At 47.6% G+C, this 13839-nt stretch overlaps 1 protein-coding gene across 1 annotated transcript; it reads left to right on the top strand.

Moving 5' to 3' along the window:
* The first annotated feature begins 466 nt into the window (after positions 1 to 466).
* Positions 467 to 4614, top strand: LOC122927419. Its single transcript, XM_044279246.1, has 3 exons — positions 467 to 673; positions 1577 to 1761; positions 3868 to 4614. The coding sequence occupies exons 1-3, from the start codon at positions 467 to 469 to the stop codon at positions 4532 to 4534; spliced, it is 1059 nt and encodes a 352-aa protein (XP_044135181.1). The 3' UTR covers positions 4535 to 4614.
* The last annotated feature ends 9225 nt before the right edge of the window (positions 4615 to 13839 follow it).

The following is a 13839-nucleotide window of genomic DNA, read 5'->3' as shown; positions in this document are numbered from 1 at the left end:
TGCTATTCTCCTTAGGCCTCATGCACACGACCGTTGTGTGCATCCGCGGCCGTTGTTCCGTTTTCCGTCTTTTTTCGCGGACCCATTGACTTTCAATGGGTCCGTGAAAAATTCGGAAAATGCACCGTTTGGCTTCCGCGTCCGTCACCCGTTTTTCCAGTCCGTGAAAAAAATATGACCTGTCCTATTTTTTTCACGGATCACGGTTCGCGGACCCATTCAAGTCAATGGGTCCGTGAAAAAACACGGATGCACCTTATAAGCCTTCCGTGTGTCATCCGCGTCCGTTTTTTCTGCGGATTGGTTGCCGGGAAACCTATCTCCAAGTCATTTTGCACAAAAAAAAAAAAAAAGGAGACAGGAAGTTGAAAGTAGACGATTGGCAAGCCTTGTTTGTGAGGAGATTTACCTCAGACAAGAATTGTCATCAGGAAGTTTGGTGCAAGGTCACTATCAAACCGACAAAATGCCCAAATGGAATGTAGAAAAGTTGATAACTTTAGTACAAGAAAGGCCCGAGCTATGGGACACTCGCTCCTCCGCCTATCAGGACCGCGTACGGAAGGAGATCTCATGGGAGAAAGTGGCCCGTCGCCTCAAGCCACGCGAGTGGGAGAAAGAGGATAACAGAGGTCGTGCAGATCTAGGTACGTGCAAGCAATGTCGCAAAGAGGTTTGGTACTTGTGTAGTCCCTTAAGAAAAAGTAAATTACTTCAGAGAATTCCCAATCATGTCCCATAGGAGGCCTGGCTTAATTTTGTATTGCAGGGATGCTCAACATGTGGCCCTCCAGCTGTTGTTAAACAACACCTCCCACTAGGCCCTGCTGTACCTGAAGGCCTGCTGGGAGTTGTCATTTTGCAACAGCGGAAGGGACGCAGGGTGAGCATCCCTGCTCGCGTGGTATGTACATGTAGGGGCCCAGCTGTAGGCGAAGCAGGTGAAGCAGCTACATTGTGTCCATGAGCTTGAAAGGCCCTATCCGGGAAGAGGGGGGAGTAGATTAAAATACTTTGTCATGGACCCCTCCACAGTGTCTGCACAGTTAGATATACAGGAACAGTATAGGTAATCTAAAAAAGCTAGAAACAGCATCCTGAGAAAAGAGAGTGTTCATTACTAGCCACTGGACTCGAGTCGGCTTGTAAGGAAGGTGTTGCAAACAAATTACTGTGGTAGGGGGGCCATCTTTGACATTTGTCATTGTGGCCAGTCATTTATCTTTACGCCCCTGGGTATGTTTGTACTACTTTTCTAGTATTATTTTACGCCCCCTTCCTGTTTTAATGTCTGTTCCCACCTTACCTTCTGCCCACCGTTGTAATGTATTCTGTGGCTTTTTTGGGCAAGTTTGAACACATGTGCCATGTTGAACAGTATCTTTAATCTGCTCTCTCTTGGCAGTTACATGAAATAGTCTTTTGAAAAGCCAATATCCCCATATTTTCGCCATTCCTGAAATTGTCTACCATTCTCTTTCACCCACAAGTGGAGATGTGCATATTTTAAATTTGAATCATTCCATAAATTCAACGCGCTTTTCTTTTGAAATAAATAAATTTGAGTAATTCTCAGTTTATTCAACTTTGGATGCTTGTTTTGACAGTGAAAAATGTAAAGGTCCGCTGGAACAGCTGTAGGGACCAGTTCCGGAGGGAGCTAAACGAAAAGGGCCGCAGCGGAGAAGGGACGTCGCGCAAAAGGCCCTACATCTATACTCAGCAGCTGAGCTTCCTTCGTCCGGTGATGGAGTTGAGGCCGTAAGTTTTATTTGTTACCGTCATAAAAACATTTTGATTCAATTCATGTCCGAAAACACCATGCAAACATATATGTGTTATACCTTTAGGCTCGGTCTGCACGACGACATTTGGTGCGCATCAAAAAGTCAACCAACAGATAGGATGCAACAGTTGTGGGGCAACATTTTGATGCCATCATCTTGTGCGACAACTTTTAAAAAGGCAGTTTTTGTTGTTGCACTCTAGCATGCGACATTTGACGACTGCGATGTGTCTTTTGCTCTAAAATCAGTCGACAATGGATTTTAGGCGACAGTGGCGTTGCAATCGCAGCATGTCGCATGTTGCAGTGCGACACCCTTGACTGCCTGTAATGACCGGCGTCACACACAGGGAGGAAAACAGGGAAAGCCCTGGCCAACGGAGAGGGAAAGGTGGTGACCCCTAACTCACCTTGCGGCAGGCACCTGACGTCCCTACACGGGTTCCTCACCCGTGCGGCAATCACGTGGCTAAACCCTGGCTTTCACAGAATTGAGAACTAGATAGTGAACGGGCCAGTGGGATCGCTAGTCCTCACCACTGCACTAAGAGGGAAACACCAGGGAGAGGACAGTCAAATACAAACCAACACAAAACACCCAGGTGGACGACCACAGCAGTCCACAAAGGTCCAACAGGGATCCGGAGGGTAACGTTCTGAAACAACCATCCGTGAACGCAGCAACACAGCTCCAGTGGGTCAGGATAGATGTCCAGGCAGGAAGCTCTATCTCTGGCAACCAGAGAAGTGTGAGAGGGGAATATAAGGAGGTTGGGAGTGCTGGACAAGGAACAGCTGAGAGAAGGAGCTACGGATCCCTGAGTGAGCGAAAAGGGTTTTCATTGCTAACCCAGAAAGCTACCATAAGGAAAACAGCCCTATCTTACATAGAGCGCGCAGCCAACCGCTGCGACTTCCTGACCCCGGGTATAACGGAGTCAGGCGTGGTTCTTGACACCCTCGTGACACTGCCATTCTAAAAATTGATGCGCAACATTGGTGCTACAAAATGGCTCGCCACAAATGTCGTCGTGTAGACCTTGCCTTTCTCCAAGTGTGTGATGCAATTTTTGAAGTTGCAGGTTTTCTTCACACATAAGGGGGTTGCCTTTCCACAGGATCGCCAGAGCCACCAATGTATCCCTTACATTTGAGAGAAATCTCCCTTTTTGTTGTGTATTTTGAAAATGATGCCTACTCATTGTTGGTTTTTAGTGTAACCAACTTATTCAAAGTAAGTTACCTACCTCCTCAACTATGGGCATTTTGAGAGGATATGCGGCTATTGGCTTACAGCAAATCGTCTGTCCGATGGCAGTTGGAAAAAATTCACCAGCATACCCCTGATTGGGAAGGTGGACACATTGCTCTTGCGGCACATTTAAATATTTATGCAAAACCGAATGCCTAAATTTGCTGTGTGCATGTTCCTTGACTAGCATCTGACCAGTATAATATCCAAATTTGTATAACTTATATCATGATTTATAACGGATTGTCAGTACACCCTGGAACTCTATCAAGGGGTTCTCTTACCCCATTGTTCTTGGTTTACCAGAAATCAAAGTCCGGCCTGACCCTTGAGCTGGACGAGTAAATGTCGTCAGGCACATCCATACTGGTACACTCTGGCAACGTTAAAAATGCATCCACCAGCATCAGGGGAATATTTTCAGCTATTTGGACATTAGAACATGCTGGTAGTGAAATTTACAACCAGTTAAGGTGGCACATTTCTTCAGTACGGATGGCCGAGAAGGCCAGAATCTCTTCTGTTGGCTAAGGCAAAACCTGCAAGATTCTAATCTGGCTCCCAAACAACACCCCTTTGTTTAGTGGTTTAAACGTACGCTACTGAAACACTGTACATATCATATGTGCCCAAATGAGTAAAGTATGCAAAGTGTCATTTGTTTGAAAATCTCAAATAGATGGTTTATTAGACCTTTTGTGATATATGTTGCATGCACATACATATATTAGCCATATTCATTGTCCAAAAATAGTTTGGGATGTGGGATGTTGGATTGGCAACTTGAAAAATCTTTATTTATTTACATTTGTGTGATTTATATCTACAGAACTGTGGACAATCTGGAGGACAGTGACGAATCAGAGGAGGGCGGTGAAGAAACCCCTGCTGTATTTTCCCCGGATTCAAGCCCCCAACATTCCCCAGTGTTGGAAACCACTGAACCACCCATGGGAACCAGTGGTGGGGAACCTGAAAGGCCTGAAACAAGACCACAGCCCAGGAGGAGGAGGAGGAATGCCCCTCAGTCGTCCTCTGAGCTAGCGAATCGGGAAATGATAGATGCCCGAGTCATCCAGTTCCTAGCTCAGAGGAGGACTGATGGGCATGAAGAAACTATGCTTAGGGGGCTTGCGCCAATGTTGAAGCTCGTTCCCCAAGCGAGCCAGCAACAATGCATGGCCTCTCTTTTGTTGGTCCTTAAAATGTTCTCCCTGCCATACCAGGGAGACATTTTAGGGGATATCAATAATTTATTGAAGAAATACATGGTGGCTACGAATCAGCAGCCACCAACTTTTCAGCAGGCACCGCATCCTTTCCATGGACAGCAATCTGGGGGTCCCACTTTCCAGGGCTCCCAAGAGCAGAACCCTACCCTTGCCCAGTCCTTTAATGTGGGCATGTTTGCTGCTGCTCCCCCTCAACCAGCCCAGGTGCGTCCGGCGTCGTCGTACGCCCCTGGCTCGTTTTCCCGAGACTTATTTGAATTGTAAATTTTAGTTTATTTGGTTTGTGTGCTGCTATTGCTTGCATTATTAAGTGACAAAATTACTCTTTTTGAAATCAAAAAAAAGTTTTATTGTTTTTCAGTTAAAATATTTATCCAACAATCAATTGACTTATGTTTTTTCATTTATACAACACAGTGGAACACTTCAACCAGTTTTAGTCACAACAGATATTACCCAAAAAAAGCCCCAAACACACTTCATCTTGCAAGAGAATTTTTTGAATTAAAAATTGGTAAAGAGGTATTAGAAGGTTTGGGGATTCTAAGTTTAAAATCAAAATTCCTTGATGTTAGTCATCGCCCCAAAGAAAAACGGGAAAAAAATGCAAAGATTAGGAATTTTAAAAATAGAATTCTCCAAACCTCAGCCCGCAAGCCCACGTCAAGGGTCCTCAGTGTCTTGCGAGTCCCTACACTCAACTATACCACAGTAAATATTTGCAAACTAGCTACAAAATAAAAAAACACTAATGAGACCAGAAGATTTCAAAAACTGCCACGAATTGCGTCCCTCTGCCATGGCAAGGACCCCTCGGGGCTTGAAAAGTAGTCTGCATAGAGTTCCCGAACTGCAAGTCCAGCAGTCCCAAGTCGCCTATGCAGGGTCCGATCCAAACCCAATTCTGATGACGTCGGAAGGTCTTCCATGTCACCAGAAGAGGAAGCCTCATGAATCCTGGTGAAGTTGTGTAGAACAACACAAGCTTGAATCACCAGGGTAGCATTATCCGGATTCATCTGTATGGATGACAAAAACACCCTCCACTTGCTGGAGAGTATCCCGAAAGCGCACTCCACATACCGACGGGCACGAGTCAACCGGTAGTTGAAGATACGCCTCCTGACATCCAAACCACGCTTTGGGAAGGGCCGCATAACATGGGTAGTTAATGCAAACCCTTCATCCGCCACGATGACAAATGGAGCCGGCGGACCAGCAGATCCGGGCAGTCTTCTGGCCTCAGGCAGGGCAAGCTGGTTGGCACGAAGCCGCTCACCCATTCTAGAAGCACTAAAGATGCGAGCATCAGCAGTGCTTCCATAGGCCCCGATATCTACCATTATAAACCGGTAGTTACTGTCAGCAACAGCCATCAGTACTACCGAACAAAACTGTTTATAATTGAAGAATCGGGACCCTGAGTGAGGCGGCTTCTTCACACGGATGTGCTTGCCATCCATTGCCCCGATGCAGTTTGGAAACTGCGCAGAAATTTGGAAGCCCTCAGCAATCCGAAACCAATCGTCCGCCTTGGGCTGCGGCATCATCGTCTCTCGGAGTTGCTGCCAGATGACTTGACAAGTGTGACGGACTATCCGAGATATCGTCGAGGTTCCGAGTAGAAACTCAAAATGCAGGGATGCAAATGAGTTACCAGTAGCAAGGAATCTGTAGGCAAATGGAAAAGAAAGTTAAAATTCGACACAAAAACAAAGTGCACAGCAGATGCAGGAATCACATTTAATCTTTTAGATCCAAATAATTTTCAAAAAACAAGGGCAATGGAGTCCAACCTATGGCACGGACGCCAGAGGCAGCACTCTAGGGCCTGTCTTTGGCCACACGCTCACCCTTAAATCTCAATTGAAAAACCCAAATCAAATAACTTTGCATTTGCATACCATTCATCAGCAGAGGCCACACTAAGAACGGGACATACAGCACTGAATGTAGACAGTCTATTATAGTTGTGATGAATAATACATGGAATCAAAACGAATTCTGAAAGTCGAATATGTGGTAAGTTGTGGGTTAAATTTGGGGATCACATTGTTAACTAAACAGCTCCATCACACTACCTAATGGCCTTTGGTGAATAAGCCAAACCCCTTTAAACCCGTAGTAAAGGGCTAAGAGCCAAACAATACCAGCTATTGGGATGAGGCCAGTATTAACACAAGTGCACAACTGTGTTTGGAGCCTTGGAAATTATGACATTTTCATGCCACTTCAGAAGTATGTTAACATTGCACACAATTAGTATGGTACCTGAAAAACCCTTGAGTTTCATTGAACCAAAACTCACTCAAAATAACGTCCTGCACGGTATTTAGGCGACAAACTGGGGGATGCATGCATAAAGGGCTCCTGACTGAGGGCACCAACTCTTCAAGCCAATATAATAATACACAGCACTCGACAGTAGTTTGAAACCAAAAAGAGAGTTATTCACTCATACAGGCAGGTTACTGCCTGCTGGAACCTGGCTGACTGACGAAATAAATCAACTTTATACACAAACTACTGTCCAGTGCATTGGATTATTGCATTGTCTCTTAAACGTTACCTGAACACAGGTTGCAAACTTGCAGAAAGGTGGAATACTGAAAGTCAATTTAGAATGTCATATGACAGTGATTACCTGGATTTTAAAGCACAAATTAAATTTAGCAATCAGACAAATTAAGCTTACTTTAAGCAAACAGTAGCACATGTCTAGCAGCAGCCATTTTCTGGCACATGTTCCTCCAGATACAAGCACGGCACATTACTGGGGTTACTTTACAAGTACTATACTGCTTACCTCAACGTGACGATGAGCCTTTCCTCAGGTGAAATGCTGCGCCTCATAGTGGTGTCCATAAAGGTAAGGACAGTACGTAGAGACGACAGCAAGCGATCAAAGGTACCCACTGACATCCGACAGAAGGAATAGAACTTCTCAGGATGCAGCCGCAGATCTTTGTAGAGGGTATGGAAGTGTCCTTTCCGGTAACGTTGTGAAACAATCGGATGGACCCAAAATCGTCGCCTTCTACGCGGTTCCTCCTCCAACAAAGGAGTGCGCTGTCCCCAACGCCGAGAAACCAGCCAATGCAGCACGACCTCTTCCTCTGAATCCGACATGGTGATACAGCAAAGAGTAGCAGCCAAAATAACCTCTGTACTCTGGAAAGACTACAGAAAATGGCCACAAAACCAAACTCAGGTGCCCTTGATTTATACCAGTTTCTAGGGTGGAGTTAGTAAAAATTCATTTTTTTCAACAGACCATGATTTTGTACGGTCCGCAAAAAAAACGGACACGGAGACACACGGAAGCACAACGGATGAAAAAACGGACACGGATCACGGAACAACGGAGGCCCGTTTTGCGGACCTTAAAAAAAAACGGTCGTGTGCATGAGGCCTTATATTGATATTATTGAGCATACAGGTAATGAGATTTTTTTTTTCCGTTCAGCCTCTGGGCTGAAAGAAAAAAATGAACGGCACAGATTTCTTCATTCGCATCGATCAATGTGGATGAAAAAATCTCTGCCCCCCCAAAAAAAGGAGGGGAAAGGCGTCTGCCAGGACATAGGAGCTCCGCCCAACATCCATACCCACTTAGCTCGTATGCCCTGGCAAACCTGATTTCTCCATTCACATCAATCGATGTGGATGAATAAATCATTGCCAGGATTTCTTTTTATTTTTTATATACAAAGTGTTTGCCAAAGCATATGAACACCGCCACCTCCTCAGCGCATATGCCTCGGCAAACGTATCTTTTACTGCAGAGGAGAAATCTCGTCTTGCAGCGCCGCATACACCAACTTGTGTGTAATCTGACAGCAGCGCAAAGCTTCTGTCAGAATGCACATCAGTGCTGCAGCTAGTCGATCGGTTGGGCCACCTGGAAGGTAAAAAAAAAACTAAACAAAAAAGAAAAAACCAGGCCGCAACGCAATCAATTTTATTAACTTTATAATAACTTTAGAACAGAACATATAAACTTTATTTAACTTTTGAAACTGAACTTTAACTTTTTTGCTTACTGGTGTTTTTTTTTTTTTACCTTTTATAAGACAAACCTCTTCTTCCCCATGGGACAATGTGCAAAGCGCAAATCACCTAAAGATGTGGCGAAGTACATTATGCACTTTATCCCAGGTGAAAGGAGAGGTTTGCAGCAGCTCTGTGTGTATATGGGCCCTAATAGCCCTGTGTGCCTGTCCTCTGAGATGCAATCCCTATGCTAAGTGTACCTGTGTGTGGTACTTCCAGAAACACTCTCCAAAGCATAGGGCAGGGTGGTCAGGGCAGTCAGGACAGAAATAGCGGGTGTCACGCCTTTTCCACTCCTGCTACAGACACGACATCTTTTTCGGGGTGACGGTTGGGTTGAGGTACCAGGAACGACATTGGGGAAATGTCGCTCGTGTAGACGGCTAACTACACTGGTAGATGGGGCCACGGAACCTCCTGGGTACAGGAGGTTCTCGATGATCTCTTCCTGAAATTTGAGGAAGGATCCTGTTCTCCCAGCCTTACTGTAGAGAACAAAACTATTATACAGAGCCAATTGAATCAAATATACAGACACCTTCTTATACCAGCGTCTGGTGCGTCGGGAAACTAAATACGGAGACAACATCTGGTCATTGAAGTCCACTTCTCCCATGTGAAGGTTATAGTCATGGACTGAGAGGGGCTTTTCAATGACACGGGTTGCTCGCTAAATTTGTATTGTCGTGTCTGCGTGAATGGAGGAAAGCATGTAAACGTCACGCTTGTATCTCCATTTCACCGCGAGAAGTTCTTCGTTACACAAGGCAGCCCTCTCCCCCCTTGCAAGACGGGTGGTAACGAGCCGTTGGGGGAAGCCCGCGCAATCTGTTCTAGAAACAAATGCCTGAAGAGGGCCACACTTGTGTAGAAATTGTCCACATAAAGATGGTACCCCTTGCCAAATAAGGGTGACACCAAGTCCCAGACTGTCTTCCCACTGCTCCCCAGGTAGTCAGGGCAACTGACCGGCTCCAGGGTCTGATCTTTTCCCTCATAGATCCGAAATTTGTGGGTATAGCCTGTGGCCCTTTCACAGAGCTTATACAATTTGACCCCATACCGGGCGTGCTTGCTTGGGATGTATTGTTTGAAGCCAAGGCGCCCGGTAAAATGTATAAGGGACTCGTCTACGCAGATGTTTTGCTCAGGGGTATACAAATCTGCAAATTTCTGGTTGAAGTGGTGTCACGGCTGAGGATGGGGAAAACCCTCAGCCGTGCGATGCCCGAAGATGTTAAGCGCTGCTTGGCCAAGACGACAGTATTAGGGAGCAGGTCACCTCCTATCACGTCCCTAAACTGACCCTGACTCCTAACCATATGAGTCAACCCTGAAGGTGGGAGGACTCATACACCGGATGCCTTGGGGTCCCTGCTAGCCCTCAGGATTGCCCTGGAACAAGGAGCAGGGTAAGACCACCTGTTCTTCCTAGGTACGTAGGAACAGGAGTCTCACTAGCCAAGCTGCAAAGGGAAGAGAACATAAACGGCCTATGGATATGGCAGGAGGATGAAAAGCACTTCCACACCTACCTGCCACAGACACACAGACTGGATCCCGTGCAATACAGCAAGTGTCCACACCCAAACACCAGTGGACACAGCACACACACAAACACACAGGAACCCAGATCCATAGGTGCATAAGATCACAAAGGAAAACATCAACAGAACATCGTGTATAAAAATATATAACAATAATTTTTATGACCACAAGGGTGGCCCCCACTGGCAGGTGGAGTTACCAGGAGGGTGTCTCCAGCAAAGCATGGCTGAAGAACCCCTCAGCTACTGAACTCCAAAGAGGCTTAATAGCCCATAGTGGCGACACCCACACAGACACACAAGGAGAGGGAATTAACCCTTCCAACACTTACAGGGAGTGAAACCACTTAAAGGGGAAGTGTCCAAATGCACATCACACTGCGGCTGTAACCGCTGGCAACGACATGGGTGGCAACCATGTCCTGGGAGTCAGCCAGAAGGCCGAGACACTGCCACCACATGTACATCATACCAAACGTTGCCACGGGCAGCCACAGTGAAGGGAAGTGTCACAGTGCACACCTAACATAAGACCAAGTGCACACCATACATACAAAGTGCATAACATAAACACACACCTAACAGAGAGGTTGCTAGGTGTAACTGCATGCCATTGCAGCAAGCTGCCTAGCACCAGCTCAGGCTGCTATACTGCGACAATACAACACTTGTTGCCCGCGGCAACTACAAGTGAGGCAGCACACTAGCGGCCCTCACCTGTGGTTGAACAACCAAACCAAAACCGCAGGCAACCGCATGCGGATCAGGAGTCACGACCATGACCATGGCCGTGACACTCCCACCCCTCAAAGCCCCCCCCACCCAAAAAAAAAAGAAACTGGTGCGGGACCCAACAAGGGGATAGGAGAAAAGGAATCAGAGTCATATCATGCGCGTCTCCCCAGGACTGCTGCCGGCCCCTGGAACAACACACAGGAACCAGGAGCCGACTGCCAGGCTCCGGAACAACACACAGGAACCGGAGACCAGCAAAGAAACAGCTCGGGGAGAGCGCACTGACCCTGCGTCCCTTCTCCACTCACGTCTCCACTCCAGTCGCTGCCAGCAGACACCCCTAACCAGCACGCAGCCGGACCACTAACAGAATGCTGCCAGCAGACGACCAGAGATAGGAACATGGAGAGGGACGAGGGATCACCAACACGGACATGGAGGGTAAGGTGGCGGGGAATAAGCCACCAACCGCGCCGTTAATGGTGATCGCCAAAACGCTCTCCCTCCGGAGAACGCGCATGCAGGCTGAAAGTAAAAGGCGCTGCATGCTGCACCCTCTTTCGAAGGCCTGCAACCACACACCAAAAAACACCACGGTGAGGGAATAAAAATAAGGGGACGCCAAAACAGACAACGGTGAAGGAATGGCAGGGAATGCCACTCACCGCGCCTTCAGCGGTGAAACCCCCACAACGCTCTCCCTCCGGAGAACGCACATGCATCCCATCCGCAGATGGCGGTACATGCTTCACCCTCTTTCGAGGGAAGGCCATGTGAGGAACCCTTGTGGTCATACTGTCACGGCTGAGGATGGGGAAAACCCTCAGCCGTGCGATGCCCGTAGATGTTAAGCGCTGCTTGGCCAGGACGACAGTATTAGGGAGCAGGTGACCTCCTATCGTGTCCCTAAACTGACCCTGACTCCTAACCATATGAGTCAACCCTGAAGGTGGGAGGACTCATACACCGGATGCCTTGGGGTCCCTGCTAGCCCTCAGGATTGCCCTGGAACAAGGAGCAGGGTAAGACGACCTGTTCTTCCTAGGCACGGAGGAACAGGAGTCTCACTAGCCAAGCTGCAAAGGGAAGAGAACATAAACGGCCTATGGATATGGCAGGAGGATGAAAAGCACTTCCACACCTACCTGCCACAGACACACAGACTGGATCCCATGCAATACAGCAAGTGTCCACACCCAAACACCAGTAGACACAGCACACACACAAACACACAGGAACCCAGATCCATAGGTGCATAACATAAACACACACCTAACAGAGAGGTTGCTAGGTGTAACCGCATGCCATTGCAGCAAGCTGCCTAGCACCAGCTCAGGCTGCTATACTGCGACAATACAACACTTGTTGCCCGCGGCAACCACAAGTGAGGCAGCACACTAGCGGCCCTCACCTGTGGTTGAACAACCAAACCAAAACCGCAGGCAACCGCATGCGGATCAGGAGTCACGACCATGACCATGGCCGTGACAAGTGGTCTATGAGGGGCAGAATTTTGTGGAGCCGGTCAAAAGCTGGGTGGCCTCTGGGACGGGAGGTGGTGTTGTCGCTAAAGTGCAGGAAACGCAGGATGGCCTCAAAACGTGCCCTGGACATAGCAGCAGAGAACATGGGCATGTGACGAATTGGGTTCGTGGACCAATATGACCGCAATTCATGCTTTTTGGTTAGACCCATGTTGAGGAGAAGGCCCAGAAAAATTTTAATTTCAGAAACTTGGACTGGTTTCCACCGGAAAGGCTGGGCATAATAGCTTCCCGGGTTGGCGGATATAAATTGAGTGGCATACCGATTTGTTTCTGCCACAACTAAGTCCAAGAGCTCCGCAGTCAAGAACAGCTCAAAAAATCCCAGGGCCGAACCGATCTGAGCTGTCTCAACCCGAACTCCAGACTGGGCGGTGAAAGGGGGAACTACAGGTGCGGCTCAGGATTTGCCAGCACCTCAGGGATTCTAGGGGGTCTACGGGCCCGTCTGTGCGGTGGCTGCGACGGGGTAACTAATGCACGTGCCACCGTACCAGCTTCAACTGCCCTTCTGGTGCTCGCCACTTCACCATGTTGTACGGCAGTGCTGGTACTAGGTCCAGGGAGGGCTGCGCTGCTGGTGTATGCCTCACCACGTAATCCGACAGCGCCAGCCCCACTCTGCTGCCCTTGAAGCGGATCCTGCACAACCTGTGGTCTAGCGACACGGGTCGGGTACGCCTGGTGGTATCAGGGACCTCAACCTCCTCGTCCGAACTTTGGGTCAGACTGCAACTGCTTTCTACAGGTTCATATTCTGACCCGCTAGATTCATCAGATGAGGGTTCCCATTCCTCATCCGACTGGGTCAGAAGCCTGTAGGCCTCTTCAGAAGAATACCCCCTGTTTGACATTTGGGCAACTAAATTTAGGGGTATTCCCTGAGACTACCCAAGAAAAAAAGCAAGCCTGTCTTACAAATGGGAGGCAAAGTACAAAAGCTGATTAGCGATACGCTAATCAGCGAATAAGTGACTGCGGTGCGGGGCGCTAACTGATCGCTAAACTACCTAACCAAGGGGCCTAAACTATCCTAAAACCTAACAGTCAATACCAGTGAAAAAAAAAAGTGACAGTTTACACTGATCACTTTTTTCACTTTCACTAGTGATTGACAGGGGCAAGAAGGGGTGATCAAGGGGTTAATTGGGGTGCAGGGGGGTGATCTGGGGCTATGTGTAGTGTTTGGTGCTACTCACTGTGAAGCCTGCTCCTCTGCTGAGACCAACCGACGAAAAGGACCAGCAGAGGAGCAGGGAAGCCATTTAACACATCATATTTGCCGCCTCCGGAACGCGATTCTGCGTTAGGCGGTCCAGAGGCGGTTAAGCAGGTATTTTAAGACATCATCCTCTGCAAGACAAGCTGGAAAAGGCCATAATATGTCAGTCTCTTTGGGAATATTATCATATATGGTGAGTGAGATTGGGATGTGGTCCGAAATGACCATATCATGGATAGATCTGACAAACACATGGTGCAACAGCACTCTACAAACCAAAAGTAGAGTACAAAAGTATATTACATTGCAAATGCTATGCTAATAACTTAGAGATGCTTAGCAAATACATTTTGTACAAAATCATTTGAGCCCGTCTGCCGAACGCCAAGGCAATCTCTATAAGATGGGTCCTAACACTAAAGCTCACCTGTTGGGTGCCATAACAGCGACCATGAATCCAGGAAGTGC

The sequence above is a fragment of the Bufo gargarizans genome, chromosome 1 (genome assembly GCF_014858855.1).
Source record: "Bufo gargarizans isolate SCDJY-AF-19 chromosome 1, ASM1485885v1, whole genome shotgun sequence".
Classification (NCBI taxonomy): domain Eukaryota; kingdom Metazoa; phylum Chordata; class Amphibia; order Anura; family Bufonidae; genus Bufo; species Bufo gargarizans.
The sequence above is the reverse complement of the archived record's forward strand: the minus strand, read 5'-3'. Positions and strand labels throughout refer to the sequence as shown.

Coding starts and splice junctions, on each gene's coding strand:
- LOC122927419 (XM_044279246.1), top strand. CDS start 467: ATGCCCAAATGGAATGTAGAAAAGTTGATAACTTTAGTACAAGAAAGG. Junction 674..1,576: donor GCAAGCAATGTCGCAAAGAG/GTTTGGTACTTG, acceptor AGTAATTCTCAG/TTTATTCAACTTTGGATGCT. Junction 1,762..3,867: donor CCGGTGATGGAGTTGAGGCC/GTAAGTTTTATT, acceptor TTATATCTACAG/AACTGTGGACAATCTGGAGG.